General features: G+C 50.3%; 11 protein-coding genes across 11 annotated transcripts; 6 read left to right on the top strand and 5 right to left on the bottom strand.

Annotated features, from left to right (window-relative positions):
- Positions 1 to 4,948: 4,948 nt before the first annotated feature.
- On the top strand, positions 4,949 to 6,034 carry hapB (CCAAT-binding transcription factor subunit HAPB; the record flags this gene model as incomplete). Its single annotated transcript, XM_056956834.1, has 1 exon — positions 4,949 to 6,034. The coding sequence occupies one exon, from the start codon at positions 4,949 to 4,951 to the stop codon at positions 6,032 to 6,034; it is 1,086 nt and encodes a 361-aa protein (XP_056811168.1).
- A 1,382-nt stretch (positions 6,035 to 7,416) lies between these two features.
- On the bottom strand, positions 7,417 to 8,211 carry N7506_007540 (uncharacterized protein; the record flags this gene model as incomplete). Its single annotated transcript, XM_056956833.1, has 1 exon — positions 7,417 to 8,211. One exon carries the CDS (start codon positions 8,209 to 8,211, stop codon positions 7,417 to 7,419), a length of 795 nt encoding a protein of 264 aa, XP_056811167.1.
- Positions 8,212 to 10,327: 2,116 nt separating this feature from the next.
- Positions 10,328 to 13,110, top strand: N7506_007539 (putative arsenite resistance protein Ars2; the record flags this gene model as incomplete). The annotated part of the gene is made up of 4 exons (XM_056956832.1): positions 10,328 to 10,427; positions 10,487 to 12,486; positions 12,542 to 12,594; positions 12,642 to 13,110. The coding sequence occupies 4 exons, from the start codon at positions 10,328 to 10,330 to the stop codon at positions 13,108 to 13,110; spliced, it is 2,622 nt and encodes an 873-aa protein (XP_056811166.1).
- A 2,143-nt stretch (positions 13,111 to 15,253) lies between these two features.
- Positions 15,254 to 16,162, top strand: N7506_007538 (uncharacterized protein; the record flags this gene model as incomplete). The annotated part of the gene is made up of 1 exon (XM_056956831.1): positions 15,254 to 16,162. The coding sequence occupies one exon, from the start codon at positions 15,254 to 15,256 to the stop codon at positions 16,160 to 16,162; it is 909 nt and encodes a 302-aa protein (XP_056811165.1).
- Positions 16,163 to 16,775: 613 nt separating this feature from the next.
- N7506_007537 (A4/G1 family peptidase) lies at positions 16,776 to 17,588 on the top strand (the record flags this gene model as incomplete). The annotated part of the gene is made up of 1 exon (XM_056956830.1): positions 16,776 to 17,588. The coding sequence occupies one exon, from the start codon at positions 16,776 to 16,778 to the stop codon at positions 17,586 to 17,588; it is 813 nt and encodes a 270-aa protein (XP_056811164.1).
- Positions 17,589 to 18,151: 563 nt separating this feature from the next.
- On the bottom strand, positions 18,152 to 18,877 carry N7506_007536 (uncharacterized protein; the record flags this gene model as incomplete). The annotated part of the gene is made up of 1 exon (XM_056956829.1): positions 18,152 to 18,877. One exon carries the CDS (start codon positions 18,875 to 18,877, stop codon positions 18,152 to 18,154), a length of 726 nt encoding a protein of 241 aa, XP_056811163.1.
- Positions 18,878 to 19,290: 413 nt separating this feature from the next.
- On the bottom strand, positions 19,291 to 19,971 carry N7506_007535 (uncharacterized protein; the record flags this gene model as incomplete). Its single annotated transcript, XM_056956828.1, has 1 exon — positions 19,291 to 19,971. The coding sequence occupies one exon, from the start codon at positions 19,969 to 19,971 to the stop codon at positions 19,291 to 19,293; it is 681 nt and encodes a 226-aa protein (XP_056811162.1).
- Positions 19,972 to 21,107: 1,136 nt separating this feature from the next.
- On the top strand, positions 21,108 to 22,444 carry mep20 (uncharacterized protein; the record flags this gene model as incomplete). The annotated part of the gene is made up of 6 exons (XM_056956827.1): positions 21,108 to 21,336; positions 21,386 to 21,797; positions 21,852 to 21,986; positions 22,039 to 22,194; positions 22,263 to 22,369; positions 22,425 to 22,444. 6 exons carry the CDS (start codon positions 21,108 to 21,110, stop codon positions 22,442 to 22,444), a joined length of 1,059 nt encoding a protein of 352 aa, XP_056811161.1.
- A 453-nt stretch (positions 22,445 to 22,897) lies between these two features.
- N7506_007533 (uncharacterized protein) lies at positions 22,898 to 23,729 on the bottom strand (the record flags this gene model as incomplete). The annotated part of the gene is made up of 2 exons (XM_056956826.1): positions 22,898 to 23,398; positions 23,454 to 23,729. The coding sequence occupies 2 exons, from the start codon at positions 23,727 to 23,729 to the stop codon at positions 22,898 to 22,900; spliced, it is 777 nt and encodes a 258-aa protein (XP_056811160.1).
- Positions 23,730 to 23,935: 206 nt separating this feature from the next.
- N7506_007532 (putative dipeptidase) lies at positions 23,936 to 25,370 on the bottom strand (the record flags this gene model as incomplete). Its single annotated transcript, XM_056956825.1, has 3 exons — positions 23,936 to 24,840; positions 24,894 to 25,157; positions 25,295 to 25,370. The coding sequence occupies 3 exons, from the start codon at positions 25,368 to 25,370 to the stop codon at positions 23,936 to 23,938; spliced, it is 1,245 nt and encodes a 414-aa protein (XP_056811159.1).
- Positions 25,371 to 25,753: 383 nt separating this feature from the next.
- Positions 25,754 to 27,468, top strand: N7506_007531 (putative nonsense-mediated mRNA decay protein Upf3; the record flags this gene model as incomplete). The annotated part of the gene is made up of 2 exons (XM_056956824.1): positions 25,754 to 25,998; positions 26,067 to 27,468. The coding sequence occupies 2 exons, from the start codon at positions 25,754 to 25,756 to the stop codon at positions 27,466 to 27,468; spliced, it is 1,647 nt and encodes a 548-aa protein (XP_056811158.1).
- Positions 27,469 to 27,597: the final 129 nt, after the last annotated feature.

The raw sequence follows: 27,597 nt of genomic DNA, 5'->3' as shown, positions 1-27,597 counted from the left end.
GAATCCACTACAGCACGCACGGCTCAGCATGAGGCTATTAGGTAGGTAACGCACGTACCTGGGTAAAAAATGAAGAAAATCCCACAGATTCTGCAAAAGACCCCAGGAGGCTATCACTAGACATGAAGCACTGGCTCGAAGATTCGCACAACATGCCGAGGACCTTGTAAAACCTCCAGGGCTTGGGATTTCCAGGTGGATTTCATGGCCTATAGCTGCAGGGCTACGCTTTAACCTTCAAGGTTATTCTGTCATTCAGAGCGACGACTATCCCCAGAAGCCTCTTCCATAGGTACATGCGTAGGTTTATTCTTGGTCAGAAGAGGGCAAGGAACTTTGGCGCTTACCTAGGTATTGCTCTTGTATACCTCAGTGAAAACAACCTCCAAGGTTCCTATTTCAATCCTACCCCTCCAAGGTTTTATATAACTTTGGAACGCAAGACCAAACTTTTGTCTGGCAGAATCTCACATAGAAGTCGGAAGTCCATGGTTCCGAGGCCAAGCGACCCGTGGACCTGCTCACACGTGGGGTTCCGGAGATCGGACCCCTGCAAATCGGATGCATCGCCTGCGCTGAATGGCCCATTGGAGCTACCCAAGTGGACTAGTCCAGCACGTGGAGAACGTATCTAGGAGTACAGAGCAAGAACATTCAACTTAAAAAAAAACCCAGAAGTGCGTATCCCAGGTTTGCCGAATAGCTTGAACCCCTGGAAAAGACAAAAGAGAAAACTCGCGCAAAGAAATCTCAAAGGAACCCTGGAAATACCGCAGAGTGGGGCTTCAGCTCGAGAGAAGTTACGGTGAGCTGAACTGTTTCGACCGCCACTTCATATTTAGTCGCACTCTACCGATACACAGTACTTGTGTCAACGACTTGCAATACTATATGCAGAGTTCTCCAAAGATATGTTGGCTGGAGGTACACGATACGTCACTCCCTTGGGCCGAATGCGATGTAGCGGGCCGCGGCTATGGAGGACAACGGCCCCAAATGGTTCTGAAATTTGTGCGAACTTCAGATGTAGTTGAGACAGACCAGTTCATGGTTGATACTGGAAACGATATTGTTATTGCCGAGATGATAACCGTAAAGCACCAGCGACGGCATCCCGGCCTTGACATTAAACGGTAATGCTTCTAGAGGTCTCACATAGTCTTCAAGACTGCAGATATCGAAGCGCAGGATGCGTATTCTAAAGACATTCAATGCAAGGATCTAGCATTTCAATATTGATTAGTGACTCATTCGCCATGCCGAGTATCTGTGCCGTTTGAAGCTTGAGCTGCATCGCAGATGTAATCCACATCGTTTGGTTCTGATATACCTACATCCGTGGAGTCATATGAAGAATCCAGAGTTACCCCAGAGCTGTGACAGTTATCTCAGCTAAAACTGCAGCCGAGGAGACAAAGCCATGGGAAATGCCGTGTCAAAACCATGGAATATCAGAGCATTTGCTATGTCCACCTGGAATTTTGTTTCTCTTCGCGTAAAGTGTGTTCGTTCTGAGGCTTGAGTTTGCGCGTCTGCAACCATTGTGCTCTGCTATGACGCTTGATCTAAATTCCGACCTCGCTCGTGGGCAATCGTTGTCTATGGATTGGAGTGGCGAGAGTTGAAGTCGTATATCCATCATTTGCAGGACGGCTTCAAGTTAAGACATCAAGCTCGAAGTCTCGGAGTTGTTCAGCAAAGGTATTCCATTTGAAGCTAGATCCGTGAGTCGCTGGTTTTCAGTTAGGCCATTCACACTCCTACCGGAGCCTTGATTGAAATCCCGAGGGATCGAAGAGGCTCCGAAATCGTCTCTCTTAAAACTTTCGAGGTTCTGAAAGTATTGTCGGGAAGAAGAGAAGAAAAGCAAAGTATATGTAGGTTCAATTGACAGAACCATGTATAATTCGAACCATGGTAGGTTGAACAACCAGGTCCAAAGCAGAGTGTTGAGTTCCAGGCCCTGGGGAATGGGGCGCCCCAGGACTCAAGCGTCCACTCCCTGCCCTGGGATTGGCTGAGCATGGACGGAACAATCATCTGGAACACCTTCATTGTTATCAAAAGTCAGTCTAGGGCCATGGGATAAATGCGGATGAAGAGGGTGAGAATCACCTCCTATCTACTCCGTACCATGGGATTGGTGCATCATTGTGGCTTGGCTTTGCTGACGTCGATCAGCCCTGACTCGTCTAGAATTTCATCACACAGCACTGAGATGCAATTATCTTATTTCGCTTACTCCGTACTCCGTAGCTAAGACCAAATTCGCTATCGATTCTCTTTGCAATTACTCCGTACTAGCGGAGTTTATCATACGCCTTGACAAGATGTAACTAGCGAAAGGAGGGATTAAGATTCTACTGCGATAGCTATAACCACAGCCCAACTATTGACTTCAGGGGCTCTACACTCGGGTTTCATCTGACGCCCGGCCAACATTCAGTGTCTGAAAAAACTTGTCACAGTCGCCCAAATTACAATGTTGCCGCCCGGGTAGATGAGGGGATCGTCCTGGAACGATCCATCTCATCACATTGCCACGCGTGGAGACAGGCGTAGTACCGTGAAGAACGGACCCCAGTTGACGCAGCCATTTGAGAAGCTCGTTCGGAACACACGAGCTCAAGCAAGGATCATGGGTAGAAAGCAACATGATGTGGATGATACTTCCCCAAATAGGGTACACGACCGAGATAGTCGGTGTCCACTGTCCACCAGAGAAAAAGAAAATAGAAAAAGCACGAAATGGAGAATCATCGAGACCGGAAAGGGGATTAGGTCAAAAATAATGGTCAAGAAAATGGAGGATTAACCAGAAGGGGGGTTTTAAAATGAGGCGAGTGATAGCGCATACAAGTACTCCGTATCCGAGGCAGACTGAACATTAGTTTATAGTGGAAGTGAACCAGCGCAAAAGAAGTATCAGGGAATAATGGACGGAGTATAGATACGAGGGCAGGTCCAAGGGTATAAAGGACCCAAAAGGAATGCGTCATAGAGTGTCGGGTCACACATGACGAGAGCCCGGAGGTGCCGGATTCGTGTACAGAAAGGGTACGGTCATACCAATACCCATGGGGGCCGATTGGGGGAGTTGACTAGGGGAAGGACCAGTGAGAGGGGTGTAATACGGAACAAACAGGTGTAATGTAGTGTAATTGATTGTACGAAACGGTAAAATCGCAGAAAAGGCGGTCTTAGCAGCGGGGAGCAAGGCGGTCTCCAGACGGCGGGCCAGTCAATCTCCTACAAAACTGCCCCATCCGCCCTTTTTCCTCGCCTTTCTTCCTTCTGCCTCTTCTCGTTGGTTGCCCGCCCTCTCCAGTTCCTCCTCCAACCATCGCACAGTACTCCCCCCTTTTATCGTCATTGGTGAAACCAAGCTGCAATCTGTAAGTGCCTTTTACTTTACACTTCTGCTTTTTATCGCTATTAGCCTTTCCCTTTTGGGTGCTATATCTCTCTCTTGAGGTGATCTGCTTCGTCTTTTCTTGCTTTTTGTCTTCATTTCTTTTTTTCTATATATAAACACTTTGTTGTATCATTTCCCATTTCTTTACTATTCTGTTTATGTTGTCTTTTTTTACCTTATGCCATACACAACTTTGTACATTGAAAATACCTGTCGGAACTGTCCGGCCGCTTGACATCAGTGGCTCCGGTTGCGCACAGAACCACCGCCTTCCCTCTCGTTGGCACGATTCCTCGATCTCCCCCCTCCCCCTCAAAGTCTTGTCAAATCATCGTCTACCCTGGGATCCCTTGATTGCTTGAACCGGAGATTATCTTCTGATAATCTCTAACTAAGGTAAAAAGCTTCCCACGCGTGTCTTATCTGACATAACAACGCGTCTACACATTCTCGTGCTTGTTTATCTTTCCTCATTGGCTCTCTCTTTCTATGCGCGTTGGCTGTTTATTCCCAATCCACACGCGTCCCTGCTGTTTACATCATCTCCCTCGTGGGCTGTCCCATCTAACCTTTGATAGTCGCAAGTGATTCGCTCCCTCGCTTTGACTAGTCTCGCCTCAAATCTTCTTACTTCTGCAGAAGTCTATCAGGTATGTTTCATGCATCTCTAGTCTGCCAACGCACACATTGCCCCCCCAACCATGACCGGTCTTACCCGCCCCGGATCTGCTCAACCCCCCTCAGCTCTTCCGGACAGCGCATTGGTCATTGGCACATCCCGGTGATTGGTGAAATGGGATCCATGCTAATAATGGATAGTCTGGCCTCAAGAGGCGCATTCTGACATCAACGCACCGCCTCAGTCTGTATAGACGTGGCAGGACACCCGAATTGCGTGAATGAGGCAGCCTGCCGACCGTGCTTGACTTAGTTTGCGTAGCCTCCACACCTGGCAGGTCCTGTTGCCAACGCATCAAGCCGGCATCTAGTTGAGGGGCCACCGCTGCATCACAGCCCAACCACGTCCCACCCGACTGTGGGTGTTGACGGTTTTGCACAAAAGAGCCAAACCCTCCGCGGGGCGTTTGACATTATTCTCGCCAAACAGACCTCAGAGTTTCTTCTGGCAAAACACCGCATTTATATTGGCTGTTCACAGTGCGCGCCTACAGTTTAAGGTATGTGCCTGGTCCCTGTGTCTCCGTTCCCCATCACCCCCACCCTGAAACCCAGTGACCGCCCGGCGATGCGCTCTGCTGACGCGAAGTCCCTAGCCTGCAGCCTATCTTGTCGAATCATTTCCCGTCTCTTCTACGCTTGTGGTGACTCTGTCCCTCATTACGCGCGCCCTGGGATATCATACCCATCTATCTACCAAACAGACGTCGCCGCGAACTTTACTCTATTCGAACCTCCCACGCCAGGTCAATCTCCTTGATCTGATTGGCGATTGTCCTTTAGTCGATCGTCACACCAGAACGTTCCCCTGAAACCGTGCCGCACGTTGTGTGACAAGATCCACCGTCGCACGTCATGGAGTACCCTCCTCAGTACCAGCAGCCCCATGGGCAACATCCGCACGCATCTTCTCATATCCCGGGTCCCTACCAAGCTGGCGCATCAAACGCCGGTGCTCCCGTCGGGTCGATGGCATCGCCTACCAATGCACAGGCACCAATTCAACCTCATTCCGCTCATCAAACATCACCGATCGTCCCGTCGCAACCGCATTACCAGCCAGCACAGAATGGCCCCGGTGCCGTGCACCAGCAAATGAACTTCCCTCAAGGTTATGGCGTACCTGCGCCGATGGCGCAGGGCTATGGTATCTCACCAACGCAGGCTGCCGCAATGGCCACCGCTGCTGCATCTGGACAATTCTACCCTCTTCACCAGGACTCTATGGGCGGACAGATGGCGCCGGGACCCCGAGGCTCACCTCGAATGGCCAACATGCAGATGAAGGCGGATCGCAACCCTCGCTCCCCACCGCAGATGCAAAGTCAGATGCCCCCGATGGGTTCTCAGGTTCAGATGCAACCAAATCAGCAAATGCCCCAGCGTCGCATGAGCCATGTCGGTAGCCCCAATGTTCAAAGCGCACAGCCCGTCATGAACCACGTCGGACGGCCCTCAATCGCAGCCCCGCCACTTCCTCAGGCACCTATACAACAGAGCCAGTCCTCGCCGGACATGGTCCCCGGCGGCAATCAAGAGGAGTCCCCTCTATATGTCAATGCCAAGCAATTCCACCGCATTCTGAAGCGTCGCGTAGCACGCCAGAAGCTCGAAGAGCAGCTGCGCCTAACATCCAAGGGTCGCAAGCCTTACCTGCACGAGTCACGACACAACCACGCCATGCGCAGACCTCGTGGCCCTGGTGGACGTTTCCTGACTGCAGATGAGGTTGCCGCCATGGATAAGCGCGCGGAGGTCACGGGACAGCCCGTCACATTTGAGGATCTCAGCAAGCCCCTGCCAACCGAGAACGGTGCTGGACAGAAGCGCAAGTCGAGTGAAGTTCATGATGATGGAGTGAACTCGAAGAAGTCGAAAGTCGCTCCCAGCGCCGACCTGAGCGAGCAAGACTCCGCTGAGCCCTCAGATGAGGATGGTTGAACATGTTGCCACCATCCACCACCAGAGTCATCTTCAGATGGCGATGAGTGAATTTTTCCTTTGTTTTTCTTTTGTCGTGACGGCTTTATGGATGGATGTCTTGGACCTTTTCTCTAGCGAGCGATGTGTATGGATCCCTCTTTCTATGCCCTTGGATGTTTTTTCTTCTCTTCCATTCTTCATTCTTCATTGCCCCTGATGTCTGTTTATAACCGCTATGCTGGGACGATTTCTTTTTCTTTTTCTTTTTCTTTCTTCTTCATTCCCCCTATTGTCAGTCTTACACGTCGTTTCCGCTTTCATGATGGGTTTATGCAGGTGTTCAAGAATGTGCTGGAGCATCCACACCTTTCAAGATAACCAGTGGCGAGAGGTAGGCCTTCCAATCTCTGGTCATACCCCGTTCGTACTTTCCACAACTGCGACCCCTGCAATGCTTTCTCTGATGCTTCCCCTGTGTCTCTGAGCCAATCCGGCATTGATGATATTATCATGAACATTTTTGAACTTTCTTTTCCTTCTTTCTTTGGTGTCTCGTGTTGCGGGTTTATGGGTCTTCGGCTGGGAATCTTAGAGAGGGTCTCCATCACTGGAAAAACAGATTCGGGAATCGGGAATCGGGTTTCGGAAGACTGGTTTGTTATGAGCATCTGAATTTGAGTATTTGTTTTTCTTTCATGGTCCTTTCTCACAGTTAGGATGGTTCTGGGATGGGGAGAATTTGGATTGTAGATTATTGAACTATGGATATACTGCTGATTTTACAATGCGCAACTTATGCTTTTTCTCATTTTGGTGCCAGATGCTTTCGTGTCGTAGGATGGCTTAGGGGCCCGGGGCTGGCCTTTGCTTAGTTGAAATTTATTCGTAGTAATCGAGTCCTTGCTATACTGCATTGCAAACTTGTATAATGAGGTGCGCTAGTCTATGCCCGTCGGCCCAAAGCCTTGATTCGAATGGGAAAAAGAATTCCACATGGACACAATCAGTCTGTTGGCACTCGACCTGAGGATGGGAGACTCGGAGGATGGAGCTCGGTTCTGTGGACGAGTTTCGTAACGACGTCGGCGTCGACATATTGCCTACTCGCACGAACAGTCACCGGAGCTGTTGTTCTGGGGATGGTCCAGTCTCCCGCAGATGCTCTTTAGTGCTGGGTATATGGCGATCGGGAGTGGCAGGGCAGACAGGACAGGGCCTCTGGAGTGGAGTGGACTCGTCGGCCAAGTCACCGTATAATGGCCATGCAGCTGAGTAAACCAGCGAGAGCAGTGGAGTTCAAAGGGTCTTGAGGTCCAAGAGTCCCATCGTAACACACACTCCAAATGGCCACCACCTGCCGCCAGCAGCAGACGGTTCATAAAATTCGAAATCGCCATTGGTCATACGGCCTCCCAGTCCATAGCATCGACCATGAATCCCCAATCTGCCTCGGTGTTCGTTTGGCCAGGTAAATCATCCGGACGTACGCATTTATCGACGTGATCCTTTGCCCTGACATATGACTCTTCCAAGCCCCCAAAGATCCCCGACAGAATGCCCTCGAAATCAAAGTCCGCCAGCCGGACAATATCCGAGCGCTCCCCATGCCTCTCCCTCTCCTCTTTAGTCAAATCTGCCGTCTTCCATCTATTGCGCAGCTCTTTGGCCTTCTGCAGCTGAAGATAGACCGACCCACTGCCAAGAACAGGCGAGAGAGGCGTCGTCTGTTCCCGCAGCGCCTCGAGCACATTGGCATGGTACCGATGAACACCGACCGACTGACCGTTTCCATGTCCATATCCATTCGCATTCGCATTCGCCGTAAACGGCGCCCGCGATGAGGTAACAGCAATATTGAAAACAGCAAGCAAATGCACAATCGCGCGCTCCAGAAGCGCGTAATATTCGTGGAAATCGATCTTGAACATAATCTCGGCATGCGCCACTTCATCCGGCATTTGGTCTCCGGTTGCTGTCGCGAGTCGATAACCCTCAGCCAGAAATGGAAGCTTCCATCGTAGCCTCGCGACAATCTTCATGAATCGCGATAGCTCTTCGGCTGGCGGCAGTAGGCTGCCTGGTGGGGCAAGCCGAACGCTCCCACTTGGTTGGGGCCGTGGATGGGATCTTTGGAATCTTTCTGATGGTGCGCCTGGCGCGCCAGGTGCCCAGCGTGAATTGAGGAGGCCTGCCATGTGGGTAGCTCTACTCCGTAAGGTGAAGGGAGACGCGTTGTGTGGTGATGAGGGCGGTGGGCCAATTAGCTTGTGGGTTGGTCCGCCTTTTGTGATGCGCTCTTTGTTTAAGGTTGGGATTTGAATCGTCATGTCGGGTGTTTCTTGTGAAGGGTCTGCTACATGCAAAGGGTTTGAACTTTTGGTGGGAATTGTCTGTTTCCAAGGTTGTACCTAGTATGCTCCGGTTTTGTCTGTTTCGCTTCCAAGGTTTGGTGTTTGTGCGTCACAGCGCGTATACAATGAGCTGTTGAAAGAAGACGACCCAATAACTTTGAATGTACTCCATCCCTGGAGGTTCATATTCTCTGTTGGACTGTAAAATCACTTAATTACATCATAATCATGTCTACTCCTCAGAGTAGACATTCCGAACTCTGTCACCCAAGCCAGGTGTGTTCTTTGGATGTCTTTCCGAGGTCCTACATCTGAATCCCATAAGGAAATTAGCCACATCACCACGGAGCCATTTTAACTGTGAATTGTTAGCTTGAGAAATCTGGAAATCAAAAGGGCCCAGTGGACAAACAAACCTTGGAACTGTACTATCGTTTGCGCCTTATACCAAAATCTTGGAACAACAATTGCCAGACGGTCTTGTTTTGCGCTTTCAATTTGTGAACAACAATTTTAATGACCTTACTCTGTATTTCCAGCCCTAGAGTGCTTGGGCATCATACGCCAAGTCAAAGCTAGCATAAACACCTAACTACGGAGTACTGGCCCCGTAGACTTGATGGCCCGACAACCCCACAACTGAACGGTAGGCATATTTCATAGGTGCGATCTTTGAAGTTTATTTATCGATCTCGGTACCCAGCCCCGGAGATGTATGGGCGTATGCAGGAACCTCCAATCAATATCTCTCCACTTTGGTCAAGTGCCTGGAGAAGTGCCAAGGGCCATTAGCCACGATGGATCTTGTTTGAAGGCTGCATGGCACTTGATCGATGTTGAAGTACAAAGTACGGGGTAGTAGGGTTTGAAGTCAAAAAGCGTCCATTTACGGGGCCAATGATACAAAGCCGGAGATCATCATAGAGCACTGGGTATAAGCTAGTTCGGACCCAATGGATGCAGTCTGTTTGCTGGCTCCGTCTTCCCAAGAGGAATAAACAGATACCAGAATGACTGACCATCTGGGGCAAGGGTAGTACAGCACTGGAGCAGAGAATGAGCAAAGTGTTCACGAGAGGATTTCCGGATAATTGCGTCTTCCAAGGATATGAGAGATACTAAAGGAACTAGCTAGGAACCAGACTCCCCTTCGACCTACATCGTTTCTTTCTTTCTTCTCAACAACTCTCTGACTCCCGAGTTCTCTGAGTATTCTCTCCCGACCTTTTCTTCTCTCATCCTTCATCCTACTCTGTCCTGTTTCTGATATCCCCAAAGGTCTCAAAAGGTGTTTCAGGGGAAGTGTCAGTTTGGGATGCTGCGGGCCAATCACCCGCCACCAGCTATCCCCGTGACGCCATACCCTTTTTGGAACCGCCCAGCTTTCTCCAGCTCTCTTCACCTCCTCGTCTCTTTCTCTCTCTCATCGAACAACCTTCGCCGCTTGAGGCTTCTTGTAGGTGGCTCTATTTTATCTTTCTGTGCCCCTCTTCCGATTAGCCACTCTTGACACTGCTTTTTCAATCCCCCCCTGCTCTTCCCTTGGCGCGTGGCTGAGGCTTTATCTTTGAACGCTTCACAGCACTGGCTTTCCTGCCGTCTTCATCTTCTCTCTTTCTATATCGACCCTCCCGCTGCGACCATGAATCCATCCTTGCTCAGCGCAAGGTCCTCATGTCGCCCGCAGCGTGGTCTTGTTTCTCTCTTTGCCCCGAACCCATTTCTCTGTTCTTCTTGACCTTTCCCAACCGCTATCGCTATCACGCCCTATGAAGTTTCTTGATCTGATATTGACGATATCAACCCTTAGTCGATCTAGTCGATCTCGTGCTTCCTACCTCTCGGATCGTTGCAGCCTGCTCTTTCTTCCTACCCGCCTGCGCCGAGTTCCTGGACCCACTTTGAGATTCTCTCGCCGCACAGGCTGTCGAAGACGCTCAAGCTTGGTTTACCCGGAACAATGGATTCCTATGATGGTTATGGATCGCCCGGAAGGGGCCGTGAGCCGGATTCCTTCGCAGGCCGAACCCCCGTTGAAGCATACAGACGTCGCTCGCCAGGTAAGTGATTAGACTCGCTGCCCTCCCCTCCCGCGTGGCAGCCTGCTAACTCCAATCAGCTTCTCAGGACCGACGACGCGCCCGGCCACGCTCCCGTTCTCCCGTGATTGACCGTTGGGAACCTTCCGACCGCCGCCCCCACAGAGAGGACCACTACAACAACTCCCGGGAACATGCGGCCCGTGAGCGCGAGGACCGCCGACGCGCTCCCTCTCCCAATGTAGCCAACATTGACCGCTATGTACCTGGACAAGATCTGGGTGGCGGCAAACGCCCTCTTCCCTCCAACCCTCTCCCCAATCCCCTCTCGCTCGACTTCCAAGTTGGCTTCAATTGGTTCGCCGAATGGTGGCGATTCGAACAATCTGTGAATGAAGAAAAAGAGCGCGCCAGGAATGGCGGACGACGAGTAAAGGGTGAGCGCGAAGCCCGTGAGGATCGCGACAAGGAGCGCGCGCAAATCCAGGCCGCTTATGACACATACAAGATGGACTTGCAAGTTAGATTGGCAAGACTCTTTGTGAACCAGCACCGCCAAGAAGAGTGGTTCAAGGAGCGATACGTTCCCGAGGTTCGCGATCCTCTTCGCAGCCGTCTCATCGCTGTTCGCCAGGGCGCATATGAACAATGGCAGCGCGATATTGAAAACCAGGTCTTCAGAGACTTCACACTCGAAGGAATCTACAAGAGCGACAGTGATGGTGCTGGTGGTGTCGTTGAAAAAGAAGAGGGTGAGACCACAGCAGCCGCCGAGACCATGGGAGTTCTCGATCTTCTGCCAGTCCGCGGTGGTGATCTCCGCGACGAGGCCTTATCCCAGCCAGCCCTTCTCATCAAGACTCTTGCGCCCAATGTCAGCCGAAGCAAAATCGAAGAGTTCTGCCGCGAGCACCTTGGCGAGGAGGATGGCGGATTCAAGGGACTGAGTCTCAGTGACCCAAACCCATCTAAGAAGTTCCATCGCATGGGTTGGATCATGCTGCATCCGTCCACTGAGACCACTGTCGTCGAACGAGGAGATGGACGTGAGGAAGAATTTGACGATGCCGAACGAACCAGTGTGAACGGCGGCACCACCATTAGTACTGCCGAAAAGGCTCTGGAGGCCGTCAATGACAAGACAATTCATGATTCTGTCCACGGTGACTTTGTTTGCCACGTTGGTGTGCATGTTCCCCCTGTCCAGCCTCGCAAGAAGGCTCTCTGGGATCTGTTCTCTGCGCCCGAACGTATTGATCGTGACCTTGAGCTCGCCAAGCGTCTTGCTTCCAAGTTGGACTCTGAGATGGGTGAAAATGTGGATGGAATTACCACAATCGAGGAATATGTTGATGACTTGCGCGGCAAAGGCGAGCTCCAGCCTCCTGCCACGGGCCCAGTCAGCGCCAAGAAGCAAAATAACGGATATGAAGACGGAGATGACGAAGGCGAGATCGAAGAAGGCGAGGAGAAGGAGCCCGCTGACTACGAAGAGGTTGATGACGAAGAACTTGCTGTGAAGAAAAAGAAGCTTGACTTGATCGTCGAGTACCTACGACGGGTTTACAACTTTTGCTTCTTCTGTGTCTTCGAGAGTGACTCTGTCCACGAGCTTGGTCGCAAGTGCCCAGGTGGACACTTGCGTCGCCCACGTACCGGTCTCTCCAGCCAGGCCAAGGAAGTCGCTCGAGCTAGTGCTCTTGGTCAGCCTTTCCCCTCAAAGCAAAAGGAACCCAGCGAGGAAGGGGAAGACCCCTCCTCGCCTGTTCGGGAGAAGCGCGGCCAGCGCCATGTCTCCAAATCCGAGCAGCAAATGCAGCGTGCCTTCAACTGGGTCAAGACCTTCGAGGACAAACTGCTTCAGATCTTGGAGCCTGAGAATGTCGACCTCATCAAGATTGGCGGGAAGCCCGTCGACCAAGCAGTGGAGGATGAACTTCTGAAGTACATGAAGCAAGAAGATGACTCCAAGTACCGCTGCAAGGCCCCTGAATGCACCAAACTTTTCAAAGCCGAAGCTTTCTGGCGCAAGCACGTCGAGAAACGCCACGGGGAGTGGTATGAGCAAATCAAGAATGACGTAAGTTTACAACCACCTCCGTCCATCTCACTCTCAGTACTAACCCACATGGCAGCTCCATCTTGTCAATGCCTACGTCCTCGATCCGGCGCGCATTGCCCCATCCCGGTCTGACGCCAACAGCAACGGTCACTTCCCACTTGGGTCTGGTCAAGGCCACAGCGGCACCCCTCGTGGTTTCAGTCTGGCCGGTATGCCTTATGGTCCCAACGGCGGAATGCCACACTTCCCCCGGGCGGAATGCCCATGATGGGCGGCCCTGCTGGGAACTGGAACGGTAACGGCATGGGCCACGACGGTGGCCTGCACCAGCCAGGACCCATGCGACGCGGTCAAAACCGCAACAACCGACCTGGCCCCTATGATCGCCGTCGCTTCAACGGCAACGGCCGATTGAGTCCTCCCCGCGGCATGCCGGGTTCATGGGGCCGCGCACCACCCGCTGTCAGTGTTCCTGCCGGCCATCCCGCCGCTGGCATGGTTGCTCCCAATCCATTCCCTGATTCTATGGGTCCGAACGGCGGGCCCATGCCTCCCCGTGAGGCTGTTCAGGGCCGCAGCCTGAAGAGTTACGAAGATCTCGATGCGGTCGACGGCGCGGGCGGCGGCGAGCTGAATTACTAGCTCCATGTCATCCACTGCACCATTTGAGCTTTCTGCCTTGTTGTTTTCTCTTTTCTGTTTTCTTTCGTGTCCTTCCTTCTTATCATTTTGCTTTTTTCCAACTCTGGCGACACGGCGTACCTGGATTATCGGGGAACAAATGGCTCCTTGCTTTCACAGACTTCAATCTTTTCAGGATCTCTGAAGACCGATTTCATTTTACTTTTGATCGTTATTTTTCCAGACGGGCTTTCTTTTGATCTTCTTACAAGCATGTACAATATCCATTTTTCTATCAAAATATCAAATTGAAGAATTAAAAAAAACAAAACAAAATTAAATGAATAACATTGCTGCCTGGGTATATGCTAAAATCACCACGATAAACCATCAGAGCGCGAATATTTTTCCCAGAAGACTTGCTCCCAACCGCAACAACACGAAACGCCATGGATCTTCACGGCATCTGGATAACAACTTTCTCTTGCGAATCCCTCCATTGAGCCCCCATCCCTCGGATGCGCCGCTCGCTCGCCAGGAACAAAAGAAGATAAACATGCATAGCAATCTCCCCCAAGCATAAATCTTCAATGTGACCTGACATGAACGTGCTTCTCCATCTCGCTCGAGGATACACCACACACCCCATCCCGCTCGACCATCCTTCCCAATAAAGTCAGAAAGAAAAGACCAAAAGCCTCCAAAAACAGAAGAAGGCCAGATAGGCAATGCAGCATCAGAGTCTCCCAAACCGACTCGCTCACTCTGGTTTGAATCCGTAATCTCAAAATGCACGAACCAAAACCCCCCGTTCCAACGAATCGAGAGACCGAGTCTGATACGTCGGATTAAAAGTTCTGACAGGCTTGAGACGTTCCGTCAACATAGAAAGTGTAGGCGTGATATGCGTCTTGAAAGTATCAGAAGAGACTGGAGGTTTTGGTGGGTGGATTTCCATAGGACGCGAGAGTAACTCTGCATATGGCCACTGCGGGACTGCGGGCTGATCCGCTCTAGTGGGCTGGCCTGCATGATTATCAATGCGCGGTCTTGGCGGGCCCTGCTCTGCTGATTGTGGGGCGGCTGCTTGCTCTTGGGAGTCGGGGATCTCGCTTATGAAGGATCCCCAGGAGTCGAACTCTATGTCATTGGGCGGGTGATCGACGTCCAAGGCTAAGGCTGCGGCTGCGGCCCCGGGATCGGGGCCGTGGGCTTGTGAGGCATGCTGGGGATCCAGGATTACGTTGGCCTGGGCCCAGCCTGGGCCCGATTGGGTCTGTTAGATGTGGCGAGATCGACGATCAAATGTCGTGCAGAGTTTCTATGTAGGTGAAACATTGCCGCGGCGTTGAAGTTGAGTCAAAAGCGGTGTGTGGAGACTTCCATCCATACACAGGGACGTGGGAGTCCCCCCCCCCCCCAGTGTTTTTTTTTTTTTCCTCTCTCAGTCAAACTTGTCACAATCGGAAATCTCGAATTTATGAGACAGTTATGATGAGACTTTTAGTTCGTTTATTTCACTTCGACTTGTGCAGCTTTCTGAGGGACATGGAAACCCTCTAGGACATCGTTCCGCGTACGGAGTATATGGAAGTGCTGCCATGGTTACTAGCTCATAAAGTAGTACCTATGGACAACATTAACCTCCAATGAGTGTGGAAGGGCCCGTCAGTTGGTGTATCTCAGATGGGCAGAATACCGCGACTTGGCTTTCAAAACGGCTTGTGAGCAAGAAAAAGAAGATGGGGGTTTGTCTTTCACATGGCCTTTGTTTCTTTGTTCCTGCTTTCAAACTTCTTCCATGACCTGCAAGGCCATTGTTCTGATTTTCGTGTTCAAACATCATTGTCGGCAATTGTTAGGGCTTTGAACTCGTCTCTTACATGTTTTCAACAAGACGATCTCGAGTATGTATTGACCGTGGGCTAAGTTCTGGTATATAAGGACCATGTTGGAAGCTCCTTGGAATATTGAGTCAATTATTATCCTTCTCACCATCATAGAATTGCCCAAGTGAGCCTTGACACTTGAGACAAAAACAAACGTTAGAAGATTCAACAGTTCACCTGAGCAACAATCCAAGGTTTCTTTAGTCTCTCCAAAACCCGAACCTGCTCCCGAGATCCACGCAATTACCAAGCTCTTCCAATATTCGAGTCCAACCATGAGAAAACACACGCTGACCGATGGGGGTCACACCAATGCTCCACGAAAAAAGCAGCGTGTTGATCCAAATTGGCCCGAACGGCCGGTTCATCCGCAATCTGTCTCCAGTGGCCCAAGTCAGTCGAGTGAAATAAGTAAACTCCATTGGGCAAAGGAATTCGACGAGGTTAACATTGATGATCCAAATGTCATTGAAAGATTCCGGCAGGACGGAGAGAAATTGGTCGAATGGATTGACAACCCCAATGCACCAGGATGCGAAGTGGGCATCTCACCACTGACTTTCCAAGAAGTTATCTGGGCCCCTCTCAAGAAGGACAGATACAGAGTCGACATACGTAAGTGGTCTGAGCCGCCCAGTGATATTGCAAGAGATCTTGACTGTCTAGGGTTTTCTAAAGGTGCCGTGTACCGCCATATATGGCTTCGACGACACGGAATTGATCGCGAAGGCCATCGCAGGTTTACTGAGTATGGAAACTACACCACCAAGGGCGTGATAATTGGTGACAACATTTGGCGCTATCATGGACATAACTGGTCCGAGATTGTTCTTGCCCAGTATAAGATGGATTTCGATATCAACGACCTCAAACATGTCTACTTCGTGAACGTGGTGAATGTGCAGACATTTCCATACGTCAAGGATATTATTTACGAACAGCATGGCATTTCATTTTCCAATCAAAGCCTCCCATTGACTTGGCACCACAACACACGGCGATATCAAGAGATTTTGGGGACACGGCTAGGAAAGAGCGCGGCGTATCTTGTCCTGGGTGCCTTCCCACGAGGGACGCACCGTATCGAAAGGATTCAGACTTGGGTCGCGTATCATTGCCTTCATTTGCGATTTGATATTGAGCAAATAACCCCTACGTCACCTTCGCCTTCTGTCCATTCTTGATATTGAAGCCTTCTTTCCTTGGATATTAGATAGATAATGTTATGCAGACAGTGGAATTTTTTGAGGACCCATAGCAACACTAGCCCTATGATGCGTAATACTGCTTAGTAAAGTTCGCTTACCACTCGGGTGAGACGTTTGCTCTTCCGCTAATTAACTCCGTGAACATAGTACTAAGGACTCGGCTTGTCATTAAAAGGCCTAATTATGCTGAATATGGATAGGAAGCCATTTGACCTGCATGTGCTTAGCTCGGTAGATATCCAGAATCGTGAAAGGCCCAGACTCGATGCGACATGCCGAGCTCAGATCACCAATTGTAACTATCTGAAGTGAGCTCTAAATGGGAATTAGATGATAGTCATCGGACTGAGACAGTGTAGCCATGCACGTGCAATCATACGTGCTTTGAGTTTTATACTCAAAAGTCAATGTTGTTGCACTGGCTGTCACTTTTGTAGCTCTTGTGATTGAATGACGCACTGCTAGAATGATTCAGATGTCAATAGTGTGAAGTACATAACAACGGCGAATTCCCTTCAATCCTCGTATCTTCACAATCTCCAACTTCTTGAACAGTTCTATTACCGGAGTCATTTTCCCACATTCCACCATGAAGTATTTTGCAACAGTCATTGGTGTTTTACTTTTCAGTGCGTCAGTGTTGGCGGCACCTCTCACGGCTCAGCGACAGGCACTCCATGCTCGTCGACAAGCAAACAGAGCTCTCGGTCGTGGCAGCAGCCGACCCCTAAAGCCCGGCACCGCAGAGGTACTCTACGTCAATGGGACAACAAATGAAGAGTACAGTTCAAATTGGGCCGGTGCGGTGCTCATTGGTAACGGATACAATCATGTCACCGGCGAGATCACAGTTCCTGTTCCCAGGCCTCCCAGTGGAGCCGATGACACCACATCCTACTGTGCTTCAGCATGGGTTGGCATCGATGGTGATACTTGCAATACAGCAATTATTCAAACCGGTGTTGATATCTGTGTGCAAGGCGGTGTTGTTTCGTCTAGTGCTTGGTATGAATGGTTCCCAGACTACGCCCACGACTTCACTGATATCAAAATCTCAACTGGAGATGTGGTCAAAATAACGGTTGACGCTACTTCGTTAAGCTCCGGCACTGCTATCATCGAGAACAGATCTACTGGTAAAACGGTGACAGAACAGTTCCCACACGCAATTGGGGCCAATCTTTGTGAGTTCAACGCGGAATGGATAGTCGAAGACTTTTCGGTGAATGGTGGACTGGCTCCCTTCTGCAACTTCGGTACTGTGGTATTCACCGATGCAGTTGCTTCCGCTGGTGGGAACTTGTTTGGTCCGTCGCGTGGCGTTGTAATGGAAATTTACCAGGACAAGATTTTGACCACCTCATCGGTTACAGAAAATAGTTTGACCGTCAGCTACCTTTGACTGGTGAGATTAGTCAAGGGGTATCTCTATCGAATTTTTGGTTTGTGTTCAAAATGTCCAAGGAATGAAATGGGTGGTCTTGGTCTTGTCTTGCTAGACTGCAATGAGCATGTCCATTTGGTGTCGAGTAAACTTAGGACACCTTATTCAGTCTAAATTCCCAATTCAATCGCTACCTTCATTTATTCACGAATCGGAAAAGCGAAATTCGGTGCCTAAATTTTCATTTTAACTTTTTGAGTGTAAGGATCGTATTGCAGACCTCGGGAAATCGTAGACTCATAACAATGAAGCTTCGTTCTCCAATCTAGAGATCTGCTGCTGGTGCTCTCACTGTAGCAAATATCACTTACGTTGTGAGGTTCACCCCCCCTAGTTATTCCTTCATTATCTACAATCATTAGCGGGGCTTCGAAGGGATCAACTCTCTCTCTGCGTCGAAAGACAAAGACAGTTTGTGCTTGTTCTAATTGATTCCTTCTCACTGACCCTTCTTGTATCTCTCATACACTGCAATCTGCCCAGTAATTGCAACTGATAGTTTCTTTCTTTTTGTGTTTCCCTCACCTCACGGAAGTACCACCCGAGATATTCACCGGATCTTGGGGATCATCAGGTAGCTTGATACCACAGAATCGCCACAGGGAATCTTGTATAACGTCGTAACAAGCCCCGCAGCGCAAAACATCTATTTTTCTAAAGTCAATCATGGTAGATGAAGCTCGAGGATGGTGAAACTTCTGTTTCCCGTAATCGATCACGATATCAGCCACCTTCAAAATTTCGGCCTCAATGTCATCAACCACAATTTTCGCTCCCTTGCCTGTGATATTGGCAGAGGAACCCATCACCACCAGTTCTTCAATTGAAGCAAGTCGAGATACCTCTTCAGCTAGCTCACCTGCGTTCACCAGAATTGCCAGAGTCTCATCCAAAACAGTTCGATCCAGGTGATCAGGAGCTAGTCGTTGGATCATGGGGTGATCATGGCGGTATGGTGCTACAACACCAATGGGAAGGTCCAAGTCCACTGTCAACAGCTTGACGATACTGGCTTCTCGGGGTGGAAGAATATGAAGCTCACAATGTAGAGAGTAACTGCCGATAATTGCATGGCGCTTATGTGGCTTGCGTCTTTTTGCATCAATAATGCAGTCCAATGCGGCTGGATCGGTCGCAATGATTCCATAGCCTACATTCATGGGAATGATAGCTATTCCGCCGTCTTTTAAGACCTTGAAAACTTTCTTGGCATCTGCCTTTGGGTTTGGTACATGTCGAGTGGGCATCTTAGTTGTGAAATGCTAGGATCGATGATTGCGAAGTTCCTCTGGGTGGGATTGGGAGATAGTTCCTCGGGGAAGTATTGCAGCGAGAATCATCAGACCCTAAATAGCACATGCAGGGTGGTTGAATTACATTCGAAAAAAGTCTCGGCTGGTATCCGCTGCTTGTCGCACTCCCGGGGCCGTTGACGCAGAGATGTGTATTACCCAAGTACTACTTTGGTCTCATGTGATAAAACAAAGTATGAGTCTGTATTATGCAAGTCCAAGATGGGAGGTACCACTCTTTCAAAAGTACATTGCGGTTCGACTTTTGCTCAAACTGGTCTTTTTATCAAGGCCATCTTGTTTTGTTATAGATGCTTTAGAGTGAACAGTACCCCCCACAGTTACCTTCCCTTTCACGTGGCCATGACTTAATCAAAGTTGAAGGACAAAGTATTAGAGAGAAATTCCCCACGCTTTGCATCCCCATGATCTTGAAGTTGAGACGGAGTGACATTTGATAGCTCGGTTGGCCACACCGCATGCCATGTACCTTGAGCGCGAACAGAGTATTGATGTCCTTCTTCAAATTCGGGAATCGGCAAGTTGACAACAAATTCGAGTTTCTCATTCGCCTTGATTTCCACGAGGTCTTCCTCGGAAGCAGGGAGTTTGCGTGAGACCATGATTTTTGGAATTGGGAGTGTTCGTTGATCCGTCACGTCAGAGACCTCAAAGACGCCCAGCACGCCTGCTTGGGGATCTAATGGGGAATTCCATCTGAGAATTGTGACGGGACTTTCTGCAGTATTGTGGACGGAAACGGCGATAGGTAACGCGATTGCTTGTGTTTCGATGCCTGGTGCCTGGGAGGCTAAGGTGACTTGCAAACCAAGACTCATAATGAGATGTGCGTGCATGTAGGGACGGTACTGATACTGAGAATTGAAATCTCTCCCGGGGGAGTAAATGGCAGTGATGAGATGAGTCGGCGGAGGGTAGTCACCGGGGTAGTCACCGGGGTTGTATGATGTTGAGTCAGTCACGAGAGGGGGAATTCCCAAAATGGTAATCTGTCTCCCAGGGTCTCTATATTTGCAGATGTTGATCATATCACAGCAGCCAATTGAAGACGTACAATTTCTTGCCAAGTCGCCCAGCCATGACGCTCTACCCCATTGCCCCCGGGCTCCGTGCCACACTCCTTGACGGAGTTCTTGGCATCACCCTATCTCTAATTGCGCCCCTCATGGGACTTTGCAGCCAAGCCTTCAACATAGATTGGAAAGGCTCACAATAAGCATTGTCTCTGTAGTCAAGAACTTCGGCGCCGTCTTGGGTGGTATTTTGGCGCCGGAGTCCGGTGGAAACTGCAGGGTCCGGGGCTTGGCGTCATGCACAACAAAACTTATTGATCTAGATAATTGTAGAGAGGAGATGTTTGCTATTGTAGTTCTCTGTCTTTTCGAACAATTTTATTGTCCACAGCCTGCGCTGGATGTTGATACAGCAGATCTGCCGGAGTGTCCAGAACATTCAACAACGCGTTTATAGTCAAGCTCCTACTCTGGACTCCAAGCATTTTGTTACTCCTTATGCATTTCACGCCTAAGCCGTATTTGTATGCTGTAACTGAAACTAGCGGCAAACCTGCAGATCCTTGGCACTGACCTTGTTTATCTCCGACCGATCCTGAGGAGTTACATCGGACAACCTCCCATCCCGAGCTGCGATGTAGGAGCGAATGCATTGTTCAAGGTCCGTGGACATAAAACTTTAGATGGACGGAGTCCCTTGAAGCTACGGATTCCGCCGGGCCAAGACGACACCAATTGCGGCCTTCTTGACTATGCAGCCTCTCGAGATATCTGCAACCAGTGAGATGTTTGCCCGCAGGCCTCCCTGCAAATTTCGGGCAACTCGGAATGTGTTCAAGCAATGGATTGCGCTGGAATTTCCTTGGGCCATGCAAGACAAGCATCAAACTGATAGTAGCGACTTCACACGTTGAAGCCACCCTTGTGCCTTTTCGCCAATTTCCTAGGCAATGACGGGAGAAGAACATACAAGCTAGTTCAAAACCAGCCAAGGCATATCAGAACAATATCGCAATATGATTCCAATGGGATATAAAGCGAGACCAGTTCCCTCGAAATTTGAATCCCAATCCATCAGCACTCAAAGCATCAAATCGGCCTTCAAATCCTCAAATCTTCGGTTTCAACAAGTTTCTTGACCTGCAAGCAAAATGAAGCTCGTTGCTCTGTCTACCGCTCTGCTGGCGATCGCCCAGAATGCGTACGCTCTGCCCGTTGAGACTGAAGAGGCTTCTGCTCTTGACATCACCCTGAGCCATGTCAGCGACACCCGTATTAAGGCCGTGGTGAAGAACACTGGTAGCGAGGATGTTACTTTCGTGCACCTCAACTTCTTCCGCGACAGTGCTCCCGTCAAGAAAGTCGAAGTCCTGAAGGATGGTATGCAACTCCTAGAACAAAACTTGTTCCATATTGACTGGAATTCTAGATGCCGAGGTCACCTTTGAGGGTATTAAGCGTCGGTTCAGAACCGAAGGTCTCACCGACGAAGCTCTTACCTCGCTTGCTGCTGGAGAGACATTCGAAGATGAGTTCGATATCGCCAGCACCGCCGATCTGTCAAGTGGAGGCCCTCTCACTCTTCGCTCGAACGGCCTGGTTCCCATTGTGGTCGATGGCGCAGTCACTGGCTACCTGCCATACCGCTCCAACGATCTCAAGATCGAAGTCGATGGCACCAAAGCATCCCGTGTCCTGAAGGCCATCAAGCCTCTCGACCGCCGTACCGTCGAATCCTGCAGCAACGCAAGCAGGAAGTCTGCTCTTGACAAGGCTTTGTCAAACACCGTCAGCCTTGCAACTGCTGCCGCGAATGCCGCGCTGTCTGGATCTGCCAGCAAGTATGTATAGCTTTTGGCTTTCAGACCATCTCGCCATGCTAACAGCTCCTCTAGGTTCAACGAGTACTTCAAGACCACTAGCACTGCTACACGCCAGGTCGTCGCTGCTCGTCTTAAGGCCGTTGCAAAGGAGGCTTCTTCCACTACCTCCGGCTCCACCAGACACTATTGCACTGATGTCTATGGCTAGTCAGTATACCTGTGTCCTTTTAAAGCGAACCTTAACTTACAACATGAACAGCTGCGAGACCAATGTCCTGGCCTATACCTTGCCATCGCTGAACGTGATCGCCAACTGTGACATCTACTACTCTTACCTTCCTGCCTTGACCGGCACTTGCCACAGCCAGGATCAGGCCACCACCACCCTTCACGAATTGACCCACGCACCTGGAGTGTTAGTTCCCCATTTGAGAGCCGTTTGTCACTTTTGGAGGATGTACTAATGATGTTTGCGTGATACAGGTACAGCCCCGGTACCGAAGACAATGGATACGGATACGCTGCCGCAACTGCTCTGAGCAGCTCCGCGGCCGTCCTGAACGCCGACTCGTACGCTCTGTACGCGAATGGTAAGTCTGATAATACTTCTGTGCTACTGGTGAGAATCAGCTGACCAGAGAACAGCCATCTACCTTGGTTGCTAAGCGACAGGCTTGCGATGTGATGCCAGGAAGGTCGAAAATTGGTTGACCCTGGCCTTTTGGTCTCGAGGTTGAACATGGTTGTGCTGATGTGGTGGATCGTATAGTACTTGTGAAACACAGTATTGTTGAACGTTAAATAGTTGAGACAGAATTTGGATGCATACTTCAGGAAATGATGCATAAGATGTCCTCCGGTGTAATTGTAGCAAATTCGTGTTGGGGTTCTGAGTGGCGTTTCATGACATCCTCCTGGGATGTTCTTTGTTAACACTGAATGACAGCCATTAGGGGCTTGATTTTTCCACTGAACCGGAATTTTCTATCAGGTAGTTGGGAGTAGATGCCGGTTTCAGGGTTGCACATCAATCTGGATCCACCTGCACTGAGGTGCAAGCAACTCTCTGTTATGGAAGATTCGAGTTTGCAGTCAACTTATCAAAGAGGTTTGTGTCCTTATTCCCGCTCAAGAATGTACAGCCAATGGAACACATCTGGTGTGTGGGCGGAAGAAGACACAGGGCCAGATGGCGCTTTCAATGCTATGCGAGACCGCATCTTCCAATATGCGGCCATATGTTTCAACCCATCGAATCGCATAGTCGAGTATGAGAGGACAATCCACGTCGAGCCCTTTTGAGTTAAAGGGACTAGCTGCAAACCCAAAAGCTCCACAGGCGATAGTACGGTGCTAGGGTTCTCAGTCAAAATGTCGATTACGGTTGGGCAACTAGCCGACAGCTCTTCTTGGGAAGAGACTTCAAAGTCGTCAGATGTGGATAGGGCATCGCTGGTACTCTTGTCCAAAATCACGTCGAATGGCGCATGTTGACCAAGAGAGGAGACCTCGCTCCACCGGCGCAGGTCAGCACGAGTCCAATGCATCGCATGCATGGAATCCTTCGTGCTTTCGAATTCACGGCCCAGGCGAACAGCCTCACTCGAGAAATCGGCATTCTGCAAGGGAGGTCAATTAGGTACAGGGACGAGTATTGCGTTATAGATAGCATACCACAATGCCATTTCCCTGCCAGTTGCGCTCTACGCACTTGTCACGTAGATTACAGCCAAGTTTTGAGACACCTGGGCCCAGATGGAGGACACGAGGGACTTTGCTAGTTGTAACATGCGGGCGGCTCTCTAGGTCGGCTAATACTGCCTCTAGGAGGGCTTCGCCAGAATTCAACCATTCGCCTACATCGCCGCCCGTAGCAAAGCGAGCATCCCAGAATTCGGCCTCGTCGTAATCAGGTGCACCTTTGACCTTTGTGTGTGTTGTTCTAGTCATGATGAGCAAAAGAACATACCTGAGACTGAAAAACCTTGAACGATGTGAATTGCTGACATAAGCAGATATATGGGCATTGAGCACTTGGGGGTCAGAGATCAAGCAGTTAGCGGACAGTAAATTTCCACTGTCCGGTATTGAAATGAGATCGAAATTTGCGCTAAGTTATAAAATTTCGATACATGGGCCACAAGTGGTTGGTATGATTAATCCTCCGCGGGTAACGCACCTTCGGCTTGGATCTCAAGAGCGACCTCATCAACCTCCTTCCATACTCTGAGCAGATTTCCACCGGCCACCTTGCTTGCATCCCTGTCACTCACTCCGCGTCTGAGAAGCTCTGCAATCAAGGCCGGGAATTTAGACACATCTTCTAGGCCCCGAGGAACCGTCGGAATGCCATCAAAATCGCTGCCAATGCCAACATGCTCAAAGCCAATGAGATTCCCGATATGCAAGATATGATCAGCCACTCGTTCCAGGTTGGTATGAGTAGGGTCAAGATCAGGAATGCCATTCGCATTGTCAGATGCAGTGCATGAGATGAAGTCGGGTGAGAAGTTGACCATCACCAGGGAGCGCTTTTCGCGGACCAACTCCACAATATCGTCTGGTACGTTGCGCGGGTGTGGGCAAATTGCGTACGCTGAGCTGTGGCTGTAGATAACAGGGGCTCGGCTGCCGGTCCACTCGGACTTGCCTGCGCCTAAAACGTCACGCATAGTGTCGACGCTCACATGAGCCAAATCAACGATCATACCAAGACGGTTCATCTCAAATACTAGCTTTTCACCTTCTTCGCTGACTCCGTGCCAAAGCGGATCGGCCTTCTTGGCGCCGCCAGGAACTTCGACGATGGCAGCATCGGCATACTTGTTGTGGCAGTTATGGGTCAACGTCGCATACGAAACACCCAGCTCGTAGAAGATCCGAAGATGAGCTAAGGAGTTTCCGATCGAATGAAGACCCTCGATTCCAAGTGGAGATATGATCTTTCCTTCCTGGAAAGCCGACATGGCTGTGGTGCCGTTCGGTGGGGTCGAAAAGACATCGGAATAGGCTCGCTGCACACGAGACATGACATCCACCTGTTCCATTGTCTCTCGGACGCCTAGATTCGGAGTATTAGTACATTGCATCAGCGGTGGGACACATTTCACATACTAGCAGCATAGTTCTCGTCCGAGAAGTTCGAGCCATCAGCCGGACAGGGCACAAACACACTCCAGAAACTACCACCCACTCTGCCCTGTCTCAATCGAGGAATATCCACATGTCCAGGAAATCCTCCCTTGACGAATGACTCAGTAAACTCCTTGTCATTGATGTGATTCTGGAAGACCTCTCGGACATAGATTGGGAAATCATCATGGCCGTCTATTGGAAACGTCAATCGTGCTAATTTGAAGTCGATCTGGCCGTAGAACTCTTACCAATCAGTGGTGTCTGTGACAAGATTCTCTGCACTCGGTCCTCGATGCTGGATGAGGAGCAAGAGGGATGCACATGTTGTCCAGCGATCCAAACAAAGCATAGAACAGCGCAAACGAAAAGGGACCAGATACCAGTGTCCCTTTTGCTTCCTTGCTTTGGGGCCACTTCGGGCTGGCTTTCCATCAGACTGCTCTTCTCTTCGCTCATGGTGACGTGTTGTCCATGTATGAGAGAGGAGAGGTGCGGAGTAGTAAGTTGGATGGTTATCGATATCGATAAGCCAAGGTGACATCGCGTCAAGAGATTCGCAACACCTCACTAGATAGATGTTTACAGAGGGCATTAGGGCGAGAAAACCGAACTTAAAGTCGGATTATTTTTCTCCTGCATTTTTCAATTTTCTGAGCTCAGAGTCATAGGGCATCATAGCACCAGACATTCATGTAGGACTTGATAGTTCTGGGTTGACGATCGCAGCTACACCGCCTTTGAGATCCCCTCAGTCATTCCTCGCCGGGATACATTCTTCTTCTGATGGATGACCTGGATTGAGATCCAAAACTTTCCTTAAGCACATTACCGGTCTGAAGATGACGCAGCAGGGCAAAAACACAGCTGGCCTGTTGCCAATTCCAGCAGCAGCCACTCAGAAGTCAGGCTCTGGCGCACCCAAGAAAGCGCCCAAGCCCCCGGCGCCCCGTCTCAAACTTCTCATTCGACGCCTACCGCCAGGACTCACACAGGCAGAGCTGGAGAACGCCCTCGGGGAGCAATGGAAGGTTGGAGCAGGGAAGGTTGACTGGCTTCAGTATAAGCCTGGCAAGGTCTCCAAAGAGTGAGTCTTACTACCCTCTGGTTAGAGCTTTATGAGAGCTTGACTAACGTCACATTTTTCCCGAACAGTCCGGCCAAACCTTCTCGTCCATCTAGAGCCTATATCCATGTTGTTTCCTCTGAATGTGTTATCGCCCTCTCCGATACCTTGCGACAAGCCTCAATCCAAGATGCCCGCAACACCCTCCATGACCCTATTTTGCTCGGGCCTCCTTCCTTAGAATTCGCACCCTATGCCAAAACTCCCGGCAGTCGCTCTCGCAAGGATGCTCGTCAGGGTATGATTGATCAAGATGCCGACTTTGTTGCCTTCCTGGAAAGCTTGACCCAGCCAATCACCAGACCAGCGGGCGTGGACGCCCCAGCAGAGGGCGAGGAGAAGAAGAAGGATGTTGTGATGACCACTCCCCTTGTTCAGTATATCAAGGACAAGAAAGCTAGCAAGTCGAAGGATGGCTCGGGTTCGAAATCCAAGCACAGCCGGGCAGAGAAAGAATCCAAGCAGGAGAAAGTGCAGGCTAAGAAACTCCTTCAACGAGGCGACAAAGAGAACACGGCGACCTCTGACAAAAAGTCTAAGGGCGAAAAGGCCAATGGCAAGGAGTCTGCAAAGGCCGCAAAGGGAAACGCTGCCAACGCGAAGGCAAGCAAGTCCAGTGCCGCATCTAACTCCACGAAAGAACCCACTGCAGCACCCGAACGAAAGCGAGAGCGTGGAAATCCCGCCGTGGCTACCAAAATCTTACAGCGCGACCTTGGGCTATCGACTTCCGGTGGACGACGACGTGGCAAAGGTGCTGCGGCTGAAGCTGCTGCTTCCAAGAACGATTCTCCTCGAGAACCGACCGCTCCTGCTGCCGACGCGCCCAAGAAAGACCCCAAACCAGCGAAAAACACACCGGCTACGTCAAACGCGACAAAAAGAAAGGACGGAGAGTCATCTGCGAAGGCCGATACAACCGCTACGCCAGCAAACCCACCCGCGAAAACACCCAAGGGCGGTAGATCCAAGGCCCCATCCAACGCTAAACAGGCATTCCTTAAGCACGCCAACCCATCGCAAGGAGTGACCGAAGCGCTTCTCGAATCCGCATTTGGCTCATTCGGAGCGGTCACAAAGGTTGAGATCGACAAGAAGAAAGGATTCGGTTACGTGGACTTCGCCGAGCCAGACAGCCTTCGAAAGGCCATCGCAGCCAGTCCTGTGTCTGTGGCGCAGAGTCAGGTCGTGGTGTTGGAGCGCAAGGAAAATCCTGGCAGTGAGAAACCTCGCAAAGGTCGCGAGGCCAACAACGCGAACAAGGCCAAGGCGGCGGCTGAAGTATCAGCTCCTACTAATGCTGGAGCCGGAAATGCAGCGGCAGGAACCACCGGGGCCAACACTGGATCCTCGCGTGGATCTCGTGGTGGACGTGGCTCACGAAACAAGGGACCTAAAGGGAGCTGCAGCTTCGGAAAAGGCTGCAGCTGAGTCGAAATAAGGGCTTGCATGAGTGATTTAGCGTTTAGAGTTTCACGAGACATGATGACCTAATGGCAGAAACGGGTGACGATCTCAAAGCTTAATACAGAGTACTGATGAGGAAATTTAATGTGAACG

The sequence above is a fragment of the Penicillium brevicompactum genome (genome assembly GCF_028827555.1).
Source record: "Penicillium brevicompactum strain IBT 35665 chromosome Unknown utg000005l_segment0_segment0, whole genome shotgun sequence".
Classification (NCBI taxonomy): Eukaryota; Fungi; Ascomycota; class Eurotiomycetes; order Eurotiales; family Aspergillaceae; genus Penicillium; species Penicillium brevicompactum.
This window is presented reverse-complemented; position numbering and strand designations above follow the sequence as displayed.